The sequence below is a fragment of the Panicum virgatum genome, chromosome 3N (genome assembly GCF_016808335.1).
Source record: "Panicum virgatum strain AP13 chromosome 3N, P.virgatum_v5, whole genome shotgun sequence".
In the NCBI taxonomy this organism is placed as follows: Eukaryota; Viridiplantae; Streptophyta; class Magnoliopsida; order Poales; family Poaceae; genus Panicum; species Panicum virgatum.
This window is the reverse complement of record NC_053147.1, coordinates 8678667-8695018: the sequence shown is the minus strand read 5'-3', so window position 1 is coordinate 8695018 and position 16352 is coordinate 8678667. Positions and strand designations below refer to the sequence as shown.

General features: G+C 44.9%; 1 protein-coding gene and 2 long non-coding RNA genes across 3 annotated transcripts; 1 reads left to right on the top strand and 2 right to left on the bottom strand.

The window, feature by feature from the left end:
• Positions 1–1315: 1315 nt before the first annotated feature.
• On the bottom strand, positions 1316–2873 carry LOC120664167. Its single transcript, XR_005670791.1, has 4 exons — positions 2811–2873; positions 2640–2711; positions 2158–2240; positions 1316–1742 (listed from the first exon to the last, which is right to left on the bottom strand). It is a non-coding gene; the product is annotated as an uncharacterized LOC120664167 (long non-coding RNA).
• A 5762-nt stretch (positions 2874–8635) lies between these two features.
• On the bottom strand, positions 8636–9904 carry LOC120667345. Its single transcript, XR_005672160.1, has 3 exons — positions 9713–9904; positions 9271–9360; positions 8636–9116 (listed from the first exon to the last, which is right to left on the bottom strand). It is a non-coding gene; the product is annotated as an uncharacterized LOC120667345 (long non-coding RNA).
• A 2230-nt stretch (positions 9905–12134) lies between these two features.
• Positions 12135–16250, top strand: LOC120664165 (DUF724 domain-containing protein 1-like). The gene is made up of 6 exons (XM_039943217.1): positions 12135–12630; positions 13711–14112; positions 14565–14909; positions 14988–15073; positions 15153–15421; positions 15520–16250. The coding sequence occupies exons 1-6, from the start codon at positions 12169–12171 to the stop codon at positions 15897–15899; spliced, it is 1944 nt and encodes a 647-aa protein (XP_039799151.1). The 5' UTR covers positions 12135–12168; the 3' UTR covers positions 15900–16250.
• The last annotated feature ends 102 nt before the right edge of the window (positions 16251–16352 follow it).

Sequence of the window (16352 nt, the reverse complement as noted above, 5' to 3'; positions counted from 1 at the left end):
AGAGTTCTTCCTGGAACTACTGTAAAAATAATTCAGCAAATCTACATATATTATCTTTTTTTTTTCTTACTGCCATGTTACCTTCATAGAAAGAGTGTCAGTGTAGAGTATACAGCTGCATCGATCAACTGCGACGCGTCATGAAACGAACGACGTTTACCTCGGCCTTAATTTCCTCGCATGGTAAACGTGGGGTCGGCGCCGCCAACCAGCTAGCAGGCCAGCAAGCGGAAGCAGGTGACGTGGCGGGCAGGGCCAGGCTGGGCGTGCCAGCTGGGCGGTCAAAGGGTCCCGGTCGAGCCCGGTCTCCGGTCTCCGGCTAGCTCCGGTCATCGCGTCAACGTGGCCAGCGGGCGGTCAGCAGGGTGACGTCCGCGACCGGATAAGGCAGGCGAGGCCCACTCGTGCGCGCGGCGGGCCACAGGCGGCGGGCGGCGCCGATCGCTCGCGCGGGGCTGCCAGCGAGAGATCCTGGCCGTCCGAGGTACCTGTCGCTCTCGCTCGGACACATCGGCACTGTAGCGGCAGCACTTGGCATCAGCCGTGACTTGCCGCTCCACTAGCTATAGTGGTCAGTGGAGTTGGAGTAGTTCATTCTCGCCTCTCCGTGTGTAGGAGACATGCACATCATTGGTCTGCACTTGCGTGACATACATGTAACAACCATCTTGTAATCATCATCTCCAAATCTCTAAATATGATCTTGCACCAAACCCAAGCATTCTATTGAGCTACGTCATCTTTTTTTTCCATTAGCCGTTAGATGAGAAACCGACGTCATCAACCACTTCAACGTTGCTGTACATCCAGTGGCGGAGGGCCTAGTGTGGTGAGGTATGGCGCTCGCCATATCTCGGCGCGCCGCATCCCCTCGCCGTCGCCGGCCTCGGTAGCCGCCAGGTCCGCCAGGAGCGCCCCCCGCCTGCACGCCGCATCCCCTCGCCACACCTAAATTTTTTGACGTCCTCCGCCACCGTGTACATCTCTACCGGTTCTAATTGCTACGGGAATTCTCGCGATGCTCGAGAAGACAATGTTTTTGCCCTTCTTCCTCTGCTGCTTCTTCCCGTCGAGGCACCGTCAAAATCTGAGCTCCAAATAGGATCTCCTCTGAGTGCAGGCGGGGCGGGTTGTGGCCCACCGCAAACCCACAATGCTTGCCGCAAATGATCTTTTGCGGGTTTGAGGCTGGCCGCAAACTTAATCTAGCGGGTAACAACTCTTCATGGGCTTTGTGGGCAATAAATGCTAATCCCACATGTCCCGCAAAGGCTGGCCGCACTGCATGCACGCTAAATACTGTATACACAAGATATGCTCTGAATACTATATTAAATAAAAATGAAAAAAGAACAGCAAAAACAACATTGAGAACGGATGTGTCGTTCAATGTTACATCATTAAGTCATCACGGATGACACAAAAACAGTTACATCATTAATTCATCATCTAGGATGAACAAGGTGCGACAGACAGCACTTATAACACGAATAAACAAGAACCAGTAACTTCTTCTAATAAACTGTTAGCTTCTTCCAGACTAGGATGAACAAGATGTGACAGTTACTTTTAGTAGATCGACTTGCAAACAATTGGCAAACGGTAAGCTGAACCAGCGCCACATGTCACTGAGGCCACGGTGAAGCAAACAATTAGCTGATAAGGTAACACTAGTATCTTCAGCTTCAGGACTTGAGTGCCTGTGCAGCCTGGACCAAGCTCTATCTGCTGCCCTGTGAAGCCTGCAATATAGGTGACATCTGATCATAGTAATTTAGAGTTTAGAGCTCTGATTTCAGAACAATCATTGATAGAATAACACACATTATATGCAAGCTATGCACAGAATTAGAACCACAAGCATTGACAGTTATTATGTGTACTCTCTGGTGAGTATCCAGATCAAAAATTTCTTAACACAATACTACTCCTTAAGTTCAGAAAGTGGGAGACATAACACCTTAAATTCAGAAACTAATGTAACAATAGGAATTAGCATATATACTAAAGAGTATTGGCTGACATCTGGTCACAGTTATTTAGCCTAGAAGCAGTAGAAAATACAGAAACGATGTGAATTATTTAGCCTTTAATTCAAAGAATTTGGACCAATATAAACTTATAAAGTGACAGATTCAATAGAACAAAAGAGCATACATCACTTAGAGCTGGTTGAGGAACTTGTTTGGCAGTCTCAAAAGAATCCAAGATGGGCCTGACAACGGCTGGAAGAAAAAGACCTGAAATCAGAGGGAGACAATCGAAAGAACCATAAGCGCCTTGAATGTATCAGTGTGACAGTCAAGCTTTTTTACAGAATAAATAACTCCAAAATTGCCTAACAAATTAACTGTAGTTTATTAAACATGGTATCGCCAAAAATAAGCTAAAATCATGGCTTCATTGCTTGCAGCAGCTCCACTCTTTCATGCCATTATAAATTAAAGGCTGAAATAACATATGTTAAGAAAATGGATGATGATTTATTAAACATCAATAGCAGGGTTCAAGTTTGTCAAGTCTGAAAAGCAGAATGCATGTATAACAGTACAAGTTACTAAAAATGAGATTCCTAATCCCTTATAGGCACACTGCTGCATAACATATTCAACAAGAAAATACCAGATTCAAGAAAACACCTGTTAGCTTTTATTCTAACTGACCCTCATCATCGCTGATATCACCTTCTGCAATCTTGAAATTAGTATGGCCTGAAATAAGACAAAGAGGTGAACATATATTTCAGAATTACAATCTTGAACAAGCATATTATTAAAAACAATTAGCAATCTCATATGACTTTATACAACCTTGAATCCGAGTCCCTGATAGTTTCCCTAAGTGCTGACCTTCGGTTCTCATATAACTTTCACGGATTTCAGTGGGCTACTCAATGTTGGGCCACAACAATATTGCAGCTGGACCGCATTGGCCACAAAACCTGTTTTTGCGGGGTGGGTTAGCGGGTTCGTTTTAAAACCCGCCCCACCTGCAATCTGAGGATCTCCCGTCAAACGGAAGGTGTGTAATCTTCTTCTCTCTCCCTCCCTCTCCTGCCTGCTTCTTGCCGCACCACGGTAGCCCGCCGGCTCCACGCGGCCGTATAGCGTCCTCCCTCCGGCTGCCACGCGATGCAGGATGCCTTCGGATGCCCACGTACCTGGCGTTCAACACCTGGGGCCGCGCCTACCCGCTCTGGGCCTCCCACCTCAACCCCTGAGCGCCCATCTTCGCCAGCTTCTGGGAGCACGTCGGCGGCGCCTGGTGGCCGCCATCCGCCTAGGTACGCTCGACCTGCCTCCTTCTCCTGCTCGCCAATGATCCTCGTCCTCCCGCTAAACATCTCAGCACCGAACCCCTGAAGCCCCTTCCCTGCCTCATCTAATGGATGATGCCCAGCCGCCCGCCAACCACTCGAGGAAATGCCTACTGAAGTAGCAAAACTGCTCACTTCAGCTTCCTGTTAAATAAGCATCCCTGATCCCATGCAGTTTGGTAACCACCACCATTAGCACAGACTGCAGAAACATTAGTGCACTATCTTTGATGGACATTGGAGTCTCCCTGCTGATATTAAGTTCTTGCAACAGCTATGGCTAAACAGTTTGCAACACCTTTGTCAGGGATGGTAATCTCTGTGAACTTTGCAATGCTCATCCCATCTCTGAACAAGTCATCTGTTGGCCTGCTTGGAATACTTCACGGAGAACAACTCCAACGTCAAAGATATTCACGAGATTCAATTCACATGTTTACCTTATTGCTAGATGCACGAGTTAATACTTGTAACAAAAATCATAAATACCTATTACCTCCCTTTATGTGTTTCTGAAGCTTTAGCTAATCAGTTTCTATCCTTTTATTCTTTAAAACTGCCAGGCTCCTGTTATTAAGTAATATTTTACTTTGATGGAGCCTAAAAACTTCAAGCCTCTACCAATTCTTTATTTATATTCGGACACCATCAGGAAGTCATTTACCTGATTTATCTATTAAGCTCATATGGATGATAGAGAACGGTTGGCTGTGTGAAGAATAATGCAGAAAAAGAATAACCTAGCTCTCAAATTATGGTGTCTCTTACTCTACGGATACTACTAAAGGTTCTCAAAAAAATATTAAATCCACTTGTGAAAGTATGTGAAAATCGCTGGACCGCGTTTCTTTAAATCCACATCTTCATTAAAGTTTTAGATTCCTCGCACTCGACATATGTGACAAATAAACTACAACTTCGACAGTTTATATATGTTGACAAGGTTCAGTCAAGTATTGATGTTCCAGATAATCATAATCCAATAGCTGACAAGCTCATCAACACTGCAAGGAGACCACACATACATGGCATACGCGGCAAGCATTTCTAGTAGAGAGAGAGAGGGAGAGAGAGGGAGAGAGAGAGAGAGAGAGATTTGAATGATGAAGCTAGAACTCGAGTTTGCAAAACGCATGCAAGCGACACGTGGTTCACTAGCATAATTTATCTTAAGAAAAACACAATGCGCAATTTGTTTTCCAAGAGTCAAACATTCGAACAGTTCGATTGATATAAACAGCAACGTACGTATATGTGAACATTTATTAGTTAGATATTTAGATATGTGGATTTCGAAATGATGATAATTACTCCCTCCATTCAGTTATATCAAATAATTAACACATGAAGCAAATACCAAATATGGAAACAAAATTGTGGGTGCATAATACGGCCGCCTACTGACGACATTCATTATCGGTGGGCTGTGCTGCCGCCTGTTATCCATTCCAGCTTTCTCTTCTTCGTCCTCATATTTTTTTCGCTCCACAGACAATTTTGAAATGTTAGAACAATAGTACATTTCAAATTTTGCTTCTTTTGTAAAACAAGGAAAACAATTAAAATAGACTTAGTGTGTTGCGTTTAGTATGGACATATGAGTTTTTTTTATAGATTACACGGTACAACTCAGACACTCACAATGCACGCACACTCACACCCCTATGAACACACGTACGCAAACCCTACCCCTATGAGCATCTTCGAAGACTGAGCCGGCAAATTCTTGAGATTGACGAAGTCACCACAGACGCATCGCTGTCGACGGGAACGTCGCCTACCACTTAATGCACAACGCCATTAAATCTCAGAATATTCGCTCCCAAGGGGAGTCGAACCCAGGACCTCAAGTGCTATCGGGGCTCTTATAACCACTAGACTACAGTCCCTTTCGCGTATGGACACATGAGTTGAATGAAGGGATTTGGAAGTGAATGACAAAGCAGAGCTCCAATACATATAATCGAAGGCCCATATATAGGTCGAATTGAAGGACAATGTGTATAAGTTGCATTGCGGCCCAGCTCCTTCCGTAGGCCGAACGAGGTGAGTTGCGGCCTGTTCTATCTATTCGGCTGCACTTTTTTACCACGTGCTGATGAGAAGGAACATCCGGGACAAACAAGCTGATGAGTACTATACGTTACGTCGTCACGTGAGAGCAAAGTAAGATCGAACGCTTTACACGGATGCATAGATGGAGTACAGCATGCACGTAGTACGTGCAGAAAGTGCAGCACATGCATCGATCGCCATCCACGGGACACAGACAGCTAGCTGGCTCGATCAGTGGCTCACAAAGCTCGTGATGAGGATTCAGGAGTCGCTACGCTCCTCCAAGGTCCCGGCCAACACACACATGCGCATGAATGACTGGACCGGACAACGAGTAGTGGCACTGTACCACTCGGGAGCAATTTCTGCAAAAAAGTTACAGGTGGCCCAGTACACGTGTGTACTACTGATGTCGTTGTCGATCAGGCACGCAGCGCACGTACGTGTCGACGGCGACACATGACATGAACGGATCAGGCCGTATACGTACATTCAGAGATCGGTCGAGGACTCGAGGTGTTGTGCAGGCACGCATGGAAAAGAAAAGGACCGGCTTGGGCGCGTAGGCACGCACGGGACCGGAGTTGCATGCAGCAAGTACTCCCTCCGATCTCCATCCCACAAAAAATACAACTCCCGCTTTTCCCGAGAAGTTAAAAAATTTTAAATTTGAGAAAATTTATATAAAATTGCATTACCATTTATATTACAAAATAAGTATAATTAGATTAGTCATGTAGTATGTTATATACTCCTCTCATTGGTTCGTCGAAAAAAATATGTTTTCATGCTAAATTTATTTAGGAGATATGAATGTTAGTAATTTTTATATAAATTTGATTAAATTTGAAATTATTTGACTTATCAGAAGCAAGAGTTGCATTCTTTTCGGGAGGGAGTGAGTAATAGCTCAGCAGGCAGCACGCAACGCATGCGAGCTCGCAGGGAATCTATCCAATCTGTGATCTGCTGTGTATAGTCTCCTACACTGCACAGAGATCTGCATCGGCTGCGCGAATCGTCCGTGGATGAGCTGAGCTAGCCGGTGAACAAATGAGGTCCAGCGCGGCAACCATCCGAGCGCATGCTGCAATGCACATCCCACTGCTGGCGGCGCTGCATGCTAGCTATATCATGTCACGCTGAGCTTTAATTTGCAGGCCCGCCGGGGAGACCATGCATGTCCATGACCATGACTCCGCGAGCTGTACCGCGGGCTACGCCAACCAGCCATACTGAATTGCTGATCTGCAGTAGCAAAGCTACCAAATAATAATCTACCTAGCCCTGCTAATGGGTTGGAACCCGCACCATACCCAACCCCACCCAAAATTAACATATTTAGATACCCAACCTCACCCAACCCAATTAGTTAATTTCTTAACTCTAACCAACCCGCCCCATTATAAACGGGTAACCCATAAAAACCATAAAAATCCATGGGTTCTACTATGCAGAGGAATTTAATGGTTCTACACTTAATATAGGGACCACATATATATCTAGCCACACTACTTTGCACAGAGTATCTGTCAGTCATATTGACTCATCTCTAAAAATTTCAGTCAATTTCGATAAAATTTTATAGTGTGAACGCGAGATTTTAATTATAGGGTCCGGCTCTTGATGTGGAGCCAACGTGTAGTTCTGGCCACGCTGTTTTGCACAGAGTAGCTGCCAGTCGTACTGAGTCATCTCCAACAAATTTCAGTCAATTTCGATAAAATTTTATAGTGTGAACGCGATGTTTTAATTCCAGGGTCCGGCTCTTCGTGTGGGGCCCACAGGTAGTTCTAGCCACACTGCTTTGCACAAAATAGCTGCCAGTCGTACTGAGTCATCTCCAACAAAATTCAGTCAATTTCAATAAAATTTTCTGATATAAACACGTGGTTTTAATTTCAGAGTCCAGCTCTCACGTGGGACCCACATTTATATATAGTTATACTATTTTGTAAAAAATATCCATTTCAACCCACCCCAACCCGCATTTATATAGAACCCGCCCCGACCCACCCCATTAACTAATACAACCCATTTTAATTCATCCAAACACACTCCATTTCAAAACCCACCCCATAAAACTCATTTCAACCCAACCCATTAGCAGTCCTAAATCTACCGCAGGCAGTGGTCCTGCTTGCTGCACGACATCGATGAGAGAGAGAGAGACGACGACGACGACGACGATCCGATCGACCACCGGACCGTCCCCCAACAAGTGGCCGGATCGGATGCCTGCCCTGATAAAGCTACACAAAAAGATGGCATGCATAACCTGCGGCAGCTAGTGTGCACGCCTCTGCTCTGCAACTGCAATGCATGCTCCAGTAGTCAGTCGTCAGTCGTCAGTCTCTCATGCTCTCATGCATTATGCACATGCCTGGGAGCGGGATGCAGCAAAGCCAGCGAAGTAGCGAACACACACTTGCGTGCACTCATGTCACCGATCGGCCGGCAGGAAGCTCTGAAGCTAGCTGGTCCGATCCGAGACGAGTAGATAGATCGAAGTGGCCGGCCGGCATTGTTTGATTTGGTTTCATTTCATCACCCGGCTGCTTGTTCTTGATGAATTAGTCGTATAGCCCGCGTATTTGCACGGCTAGTATTAAAATTTTAAATATTTGTATGTTGTTGTATCTTTACTATTTTTTAAAGATTGTACTATTTGTTACCATACATCACCCTGTTCATTATCATAAATTATGTCATGGTTAAAATAATTCAAATATGATCTATCTATAATAACAATTTAATTTGTTGAGCTTTAATAATATTATGCATATAATTATTTTTATTTTCTTTTTGGTTTGATTGATTGTTGTTACCTTAGTTTTTATTAATAGTATGTTGTAACTGATAATAGCTAAATGATATTTTATATTTAATTTTTTATAATGGCATGGGTGGGTGATTTTTAATTAGGTACACGGATATTTTAGGCTAATTTTTATTATAATGGTAGTGGTGGGTAATTTTTTTTCTATTTTTTCTTCGATTAACGTGGGAATTTCTAGGCTTTGAGAGCAAATGTGGAGGCTCCGTTTGTTGGCCAAATAATAAGATAATAGATAGCTTAATTAGTTCGTTGTCATGTGGTTTATTGCAAGAAAAGAAACTTTAACCGGCATCTCTTATGTCTCTTTTAAAACTATAAGGCATATGCCAAATAAAGGAGTATATATAGCGGGCAGTGCACATGGCCGGGTATTGCCTCCGTCATGAGAGAAAGAAACCAGATTATTACCACTCTTACAAACAAAGTAGATTAATCCAACACTTTATATAAATCAAACATGTATGGTTACATGCATGGGATAAGCTACTAGCTCAGGAGGGATAGAAGGGAGCAGGGAATAGGTGGTTGCGGGAGCTTGGCAAACACGGTAATGGTTAGACTGATTCCCCGCACGAAAAGAAAGAAGCGGGCAAGAGGCGCAAGGAGGAGCCAAGCGCAGGGGCAGGGCCTTACAAGGTCAAGAAGAGGCCTTACAAGGTCAAGAATGCTAATTCTGGTAGGAGAAACCAGAAAAAAAAATGGGCTGCAGAGAGGAGAGGTATGAAAAGCTCAATCGGGATAGCACCAGTTCAAAGGCTATGCGGGAGCGACCGTGCTAGCTTGTCCTTGCAATCGGGGTCGGCTTGAAGATTTGGTGGCGGTTTGGATGACGAAGTCAAACACCGTCATTTTGATGTACTGATCATGGGATGAAAACAGGTTGAACATTTGGTCCCTCTTGTTATCCTGTTGGAAAGATGCAGAGAACAATAGACATATCACTGCAAGAACAGTATATATATATATATATATATATATATATATATATATATATATATATATATATATATATATTCTTTCCAAGCTCAAAGGAATGATAGTAAATTAGTAATACCCTTACATGGATGCTATTCGCAGTGTGAGCTCTAGGGTTTTCACCATCCAGAGGGTCATCGTTCACCATGATGTTGGGCAGCTTGGGATCAGAGATCTGCAGGAAAGCAAGGAAATTAATGATCACAAGTACACTAGCTAGCAGCTAGTTTCCAGAAGATGAGATATGCCGGAAACAAGGAATAAAGAGTGACTAAGTAGCTAGGGGAGATCTAGAATACAAGCTGTCCGTCCGGAGATTATTAAGGTCCTAGAACACATCTCAAAGGGACAAAATAATTCAGAGAAGAACACACCGCGAGCTAGTGAACATGACGAGAAGGAGAGCAGCAAAAACTATAGGCTACTGTTACTGTGAAGTGCAAAAAGAAGCTGAAGCTGCAGGAAAGAATCAAATAACTGAAAGCAAGGAGTAATAAGTAATAACATGCATGAGAAATGAAGATCACCTGCTCTTGATCGAGCTGAGGCTATAAAGTTATTCAGATCCCACTATCCCGGCCAGCAGAGAGATATTGGTAATAACCTAGCCGCAATCAGTGGCACATGAGAGAAGACCAGGCTCCACTGCACATATCCCTCACCCTCACTACTATAGTTTGCTGCTCGGTCCTCGCTCACTTGGATGCACAATTATTTATACTCCAAACAGGGAGTAGTGGCAAATCTGATGGGCTGATATGGAGGGCCTCCTTGAACTGGGAGCAGCGGGCAAGTGGCTCCCAAGTCCCAAGCCTTTTAGCCTGGCTCTCAGACAAGGAGGGGAATCTCTGTCCTTTTCTCACCCCTCTTCTTTTGTCATGATCTCCAGCTAACACAGTCCACTTACGCACTTTTTTCTTTAATTGTAAATCACCAAACTCGTGCATCTGATTGCATAGAGATTTATTTGCTGATCTCAAGCTAATAACACAGCTCACTTATGTATTTCTCTTTAATTGTAAAAGTACCATCATCTGCAGATATATGGTTATAGAAATTTGCTTGTGATGAAGAGTAAAAAAAGACATCTAGTCTTGTGAAGATGACAAGGGAAAGCGACCAAGTTGTATCATGGAATCCCCCAAGGCACACATACATTCCTCCCAAAATGTGCTTTGCACCAATTACTTATACATGAAGATCACTCACTGACCTCTATACACAATGATATCTGCATTACATTTCCCTTTTCATCTGCGTCGTTGTTGGAGCAGTTAACCGGTGCACGTCGTCAGCTCACAAACTCGATGTGCATGAGAGAGCTGAAACCTGGAGACTGGAGTACTACTAGTATACTGTATTGCTCGAACTCGCAGTGCTCCAAACTCCCAAGCCATCTGATGGCGTGCACGTGGAGGAGCACACAATTTGAAGTGCGCTATAGTAATAGAGAAGAAGAAGAAGAAGAAGCTAGCGTCGTCGTTTTCGTGCTGAGTCCCCATGCATGGAAGGAGGAGCTAGAGACGATGGTTAATAGTATGGCCCCGTCTCTCTCTCTCTCTCTTCTCCTTGAGAATGGGGGAGCATGTGGTCTTCAAGACACCCTGGATTCAGGAGAGGGATCAGACATGTCCCAGCCATGCCTGTCAAATAAATAAACAACAGTTTGCATAAACATGGCTAGCTGCTGCAGAAGAGAGCAGTTTCTCGACTTCTTGTCTACTAACTTGCTCAATTTTCAGTATTGCACTGACTGCTTGGGTCTTCTGATGGAGAGGATGGGAAGCTGATTTCTGATAACAGACACCAATAACAATAAATATATACAAGGATCGAGATGGGATGAGAGACATACTTCTTGGCATTAATTCCAAGCAGACGGCATATATGATTACCAAATCGAAGCAGCAAAAATTCATTCAGACAGGTGTATGCGTGCTATATCTGCTCTCTCAGTTGCCTCGATCAGTCCCTCCATGCAGGCAGCTGTCTGCTACTCTGCTGCAGCCCACAACATAATGCATAGTATGCGGGAATAGCTAGCTGATTAGCTACCACATACAGCCCATGCTGAACATGCATATCTGCATCTGCCACAGCACAGTGATGTGCTATGCTGTGGCCATGTTTGGTTACAAGTCACATCACAATTTCACAAAAAGACGAATGCCCGCATGGAGTACTAAATGAAATTTATTTGCAAAACTTTTTCAGGGATGAGTGTAACTTTTCGAGACGAATCTAATGACTCAAGTTTCATCATGATTGTCTACAGTGATGCTACAGTGACCGCGCTCAATTATTCACTAATCGTACGGTCAAAGGCCTCATCAGTTAGAGTAACTGCTACAGTATTATAGTTGTGGAGGTAATTTTGTAATTAGACTTTATTTAATACCCTTAATTGGTGGTCAAAGTACCAAAAAGTTTCCATCAAAACTTTTTCACACATCAACCAAACACGGCCTGTGTTGCTGTGTGCCATGTGATCGATCCATGGTGGTGAAATTCAAAGCCCCATTGATGCAGATGAATAGATGATGACATTTGATGGCCATTGGGACAGTTAGTTGATGGCTGGGGTCGCTTGTCAAGTCAGTGGTGAGGGTTTTCTCTTTCTTTGTCTCTTCCTTTCGTTTTGATGAGGCCCAAACGCGATCGATCTGCTTCTCTTTATTATTGGGCTAGTTTTCAACTGTTTTGGGCCCTCTTTTCAGACAATCAGTCCATTGACCATCACCTTGGGCCTAAAATTTCGTTTGTGCGGCACAACAGACTTTCGGAAAAAAAATGTCTGGATAACGCACACTGCGGTGACCTGGCTGTCCACGTGGCAGATCCAACGGCGAATAGAACCCTGTCACGTGCTCTTCTCTGTTTTGCTCTCTTCCATTTCCAGTCTTCCGGTCTCGTGCAGCCCCCCCCCCCCCCCCCCCCCCCCAGTCCGGCAGTTCCCCTCCCTCCCCCCATCTCCGCCGCGCCAATGCGGCCGCTACAAAAGCCACGCCGCCGGCACTCGCCCAAGCCGATCCCGGGGAACCCCGTGGAGGTGGTCCCCGACGAGCCCGGCCTGCACGGGACCGCCCACTACGCCGCCGTCGTCTTGGCGCGCAGCCCCACCAGCTACACCGTCGAGTACGATGCCCCCCTCGAGCGCGAGGACTCCGACCTCCCGCTCCGGGAGGTCGTGCCGGCGCAGATCCTCCGCCCGCGCCCGCCGCCACGCTGGTCCGCCTCGGGGGAGGCCGTGGAGCACGCCGCCGTCGACGCATTCCTCGACGACGCCTGGTGGCTCGGGGTCGACCTCGGCGTTGTGGACAGGGACGGGAAGGTCAGGGTGTGCTTCCCGGAGACGCGGGAGGTCATGGAGTTCGACGCCGCCGACGTCCGACCCCACCTCGAGTGGGTCCGCGGCTCTTTTAAGCAGCGCTCCGCCCGGGGCATGGTAATAAGGCCTCCCATCTTTCGACGAGCCACTAAGGCTAGTCTCAATGAGAGTTTTATGGAGAGTTTTATAGCTTAAATATCATCAATTTTGCTGACATGACAAGAAGAGAGAATGATAGAGTTTCATAAGATGTGAGGAGAGTTTCATCACCATAAAACTCGTCTCGCATAGTTACCTAGTAGTTCCCAGTCTAGTAATTGTGCCCATGAAACTCCCACTGAGACTGGCCTAATCCGTGAAAAATTCCACCCTTTTCCGTATTTCCAGTTGATTCATTATTAGGGTTAGAAATGGTGATCCCATATATATGATATATCGTCGGTTGGAGATTTGGTAGAGTGAGAACAATGTCGACATTGGAACGGATAGGGATGGGTGCTATACTGCTATGACCTGTGTGATACCATTCGTACCTACCATTGTATTTGATTGATTTCTATCTATATTAGCTTGAGTAATTCAGCAGTTAGAGAAGGGTTCTGGATGTTGCAGCACATGGAAATTGTGCTTGTCGTCCTGCTGGCCAGAAGATTGCCAGACATCCGATTTTTTGTTAAATTGAGTTGCCAACCAAAATAAGGTATTGGGTGCGTTGAATGTTGAATGTGTTCGATTGGAGATGGATAGTGCTGGGATGAAGTCTTACTAGTCTATCTGTACTTGTCTTTTTCCTTTTCTACTTTTGAGCCTTGTGAAGCCAGAATGCTCGAAACTATTGAAAGAAGTTGTGAGCCCTCAATTCCGAATGATGTTACAAACACTTTCTGTTGGAAATTAAATCTTTGAAGAAGTTTCTATGTCAGGTAGTAGATGTTAGATATGTTAGAGATATATATGCTGTTGCACTTCCTAGCGTGGTTTCACTGCCTGGCGTTGTTGCTTACAAGTTAGATCATTTGTGATAATTCAATTTCCTTTCTTGATTGCTAACGGAAATTTATAGGAGTCAATATCTGCATTTTCCCCTCGTTATTGTAGATTAGCTCTTGTTATAAGTTTTTTTTTAACCTGTATAAAGTTTCACCCCCTCCTTTGGGCTGTTCATTGAGTGCTAAACCACTACACTTTGCCTGCTAGGAGAAAACCGAGGCAGTGCCTTACACGAAAGGAATGAAAATTGAAGTTTCCAAGTTGGTAGATAATTCTGTTGTTGCTTGGTTGCCTGCATTTGTTGCGAAGATTTTCTGGAAGAACAACCTCTTAGTGGATTACACTGTTTCGAATAATGATGGTACTGCATTGCCTGATGAGATTGTTGATGTGAAGCACGTCAGGCCTTGCCCACCACAAGCATCAGATATTAGCTTCTGCATCAATGATGAGGTTGAAGCATTCCAAGGCGGTGGCTGGTGGCTAGGGGTGATCACTGATGTTCATCCAGAATTAAAATACACATTCAAGTCAGCACATTTAGGGATGAAAGTTCAGTTGAGCCAAAAATTACTGAGGCCTAGATATGACTGGGTTTATGGTCTACAGGTCCGCACAAATCTCCCTATAATCTATTTCTTTCAGATATTTGTTAAACTTGAATTTGGTGCCCTTAGTGTCACTGTATGTTTCCTGTATGTTCTGAAACTGCAAGATAGGTTACACGCTCATAATGCGGATAATGTGCTACTGTGTTTTATCTCTTATAATTTGGTAATGTACCTAACCAAATTATTTCTTGTGTCTCTTTTTTTAGAATGTATCAATAGCAAAATTTACACAATGCTTGTTCTATTCTTTTACTGAGTTTTTAGTGTCGATCAAAGTTATGGTAGAATGTTCCTCTTAGGTTGGCTAATCTTCAAAGTATCTGCTTTTCTGCATGTTCTGAAACTACTATATTAGTTAGAAGCACATAATAGTGATGATGCACAACTGTGTGTTATTCCTTTTTAACTGCTAATGTTTCTTTTTTTATGCCCTTTGGTTGTCCTTTTCAGAATGTCAGCAGCAATGATGAAGAGTTTGGTGGAGCTTGGATTGAGGTTGCACGCGGCAAGGATACTGCTGTTCCTAGGAAAAAGAAACAACCAAATAATCTCTCTTTTTCTTGGAAGAGCACTACTCCCAAATCCGGCACTCCTCCCAGAGCTGCTTCAATAAAGAAGAGGAAAACTCTAGCTGATGGACTGCCGGACCTTGCGCCATGCCTGGCGAAGAAACACAGGTCTCCCAAACTCAGGCCATCTGAAGAAAACAAGCTCTGCGAGTCGTCTTCCAAGGAGATATATCCAGACCTCCAAGAAAAGCATCTGCTCAGAGATGCCCCTCGTCCAGATGAGCAGGTACCGCTGATGATAGTGTTCAGCCATTTATTTGCTTGTGTTACATCACTGAAACCTGTTTGAGGGAATTCCGGTCAGGCGGAACCTGCTCCACAACCTGAGCCCACTCCTGCACGTGCTCAAAGGAGGAAAACCATTCTGAAGCTGTCTCTTCCAATGATTCAGTGAGTTATGTGGGCTTGGTGTGTTTTGCAGAGTTCTCTTTTTGGAGAATTTCGCTCATGATGCTACTTTTGATTTCAGGCCTGCAGCTGTTCCAGACACCACCGTCTCACCCCATACTCGGGAATCTGATGTCCAGAGGAATGAGGCAGTACAGAATACTGTTCCTGAGGTAGGGACGTGCACCAAGTCCCCAGCCAAATCCCTGCCCACTCCCTTGGATGACATAATCAAAGAGCTGAAAGATTGCCGAGAGCAATGGCTTCAAGCCCAGTCTCAACTAGATCATTCAGCGACTAAGGCCAAGGAAATGGAGGGACAGGTGGCCAAACTCCGAGCAGCCCATGAAGGTTGGTGCTTTAATTCTTCTGATCATGTCATCATGAGTTCCACGCTTCTAGGCTCCAGCATCTGGTTCATTCTCTTACACCCTTGTTTTGGCTTGTAGCTGATGCACAGCACCTTCGGGAGGTGAGGAACAAGCAGGCAAGCCTTGAACAAAGACTCAAGCTGAAGGACAAGGAGATTGAAGACCTGAAAAAGAAGCTCGTTGATTTGGATGAGCAGAAGTCCTGCATTGAAGCTGCGCTACCCCGGGGCGCTGTGATGGTCGCTTCCCATGCTCTTGGAATTCTGAAAAATCATGTCCCTGATCTAGATATCGGGATCTTAAGCAAGGGGTATGCATGCATGCCTGCGGAGGCCCAAGCTCTGGCCGATCAAGTTCGTCCAATAGTTGAACCCTTCATCGAGCGTCTTGGGCTGTCGGTGAGTGTTGTGGATGCCTTTGTTGGGCGTACCTATAGGCGTAGGGCCAAGCAGGGGTAGGGGTCGGCAAGTTGGGTGTTAGTTTCGTCAGAAGATCAGCAAGAGGTTAGGATAGTTGGAAGGCAATCTTATCAGGTCAGGTTTGTTAGGGATTTGTTAGTAGCTGGCGTTATATAAGCCGGGGAAGTCCTGGAGTTTGTAACAAGAAATTTATCTCTAATTGCAGAGCCTCTTCGGAGGGAGAACAGGGAGATATCCTTGTAAATTGCAATTAATAAAGCTGATCTCGTTAAGCTCACATCAGTAAGTAGTGCATCTGAAGATGCAGTTGAGTTTGCACCTGTAATGATACAATGGTTAGTGATGTGCATATGCAAAATGCAGAACTGGCTTTGCCGTTTTGCCCCCTCAGTTGCTGCGTGTGTGAGAGTTAGTTGAGCAGGTCTGGTCTGTACTTGGTTGATTGCTAAAGAGTTTGCTTACGGAGTTCAGTTGGCACTCCACATGCTTGTG

Excerpts from the sequence above, each read along its gene's own strand:
- LOC120664165 (XM_039943217.1), top strand. The coding sequence starts at position 12,169 with ATGCGGCCGCTACAAAAGCCACGCCGCCGGCACTCGCCCAAGCCGATC. Across the intron at positions 12,631-13,710 it reads AGCGCTCCGCCCGGGGCATG|GAGAAAACCGAGGCAGTGCC; the intron begins GTAATAAGGCCT and ends TTTGCCTGCTAG. Across the intron at positions 15,422-15,519 it reads ACTCCGAGCAGCCCATGAAG|CTGATGCACAGCACCTTCGG; the intron begins GTTGGTGCTTTA and ends TTTGGCTTGTAG.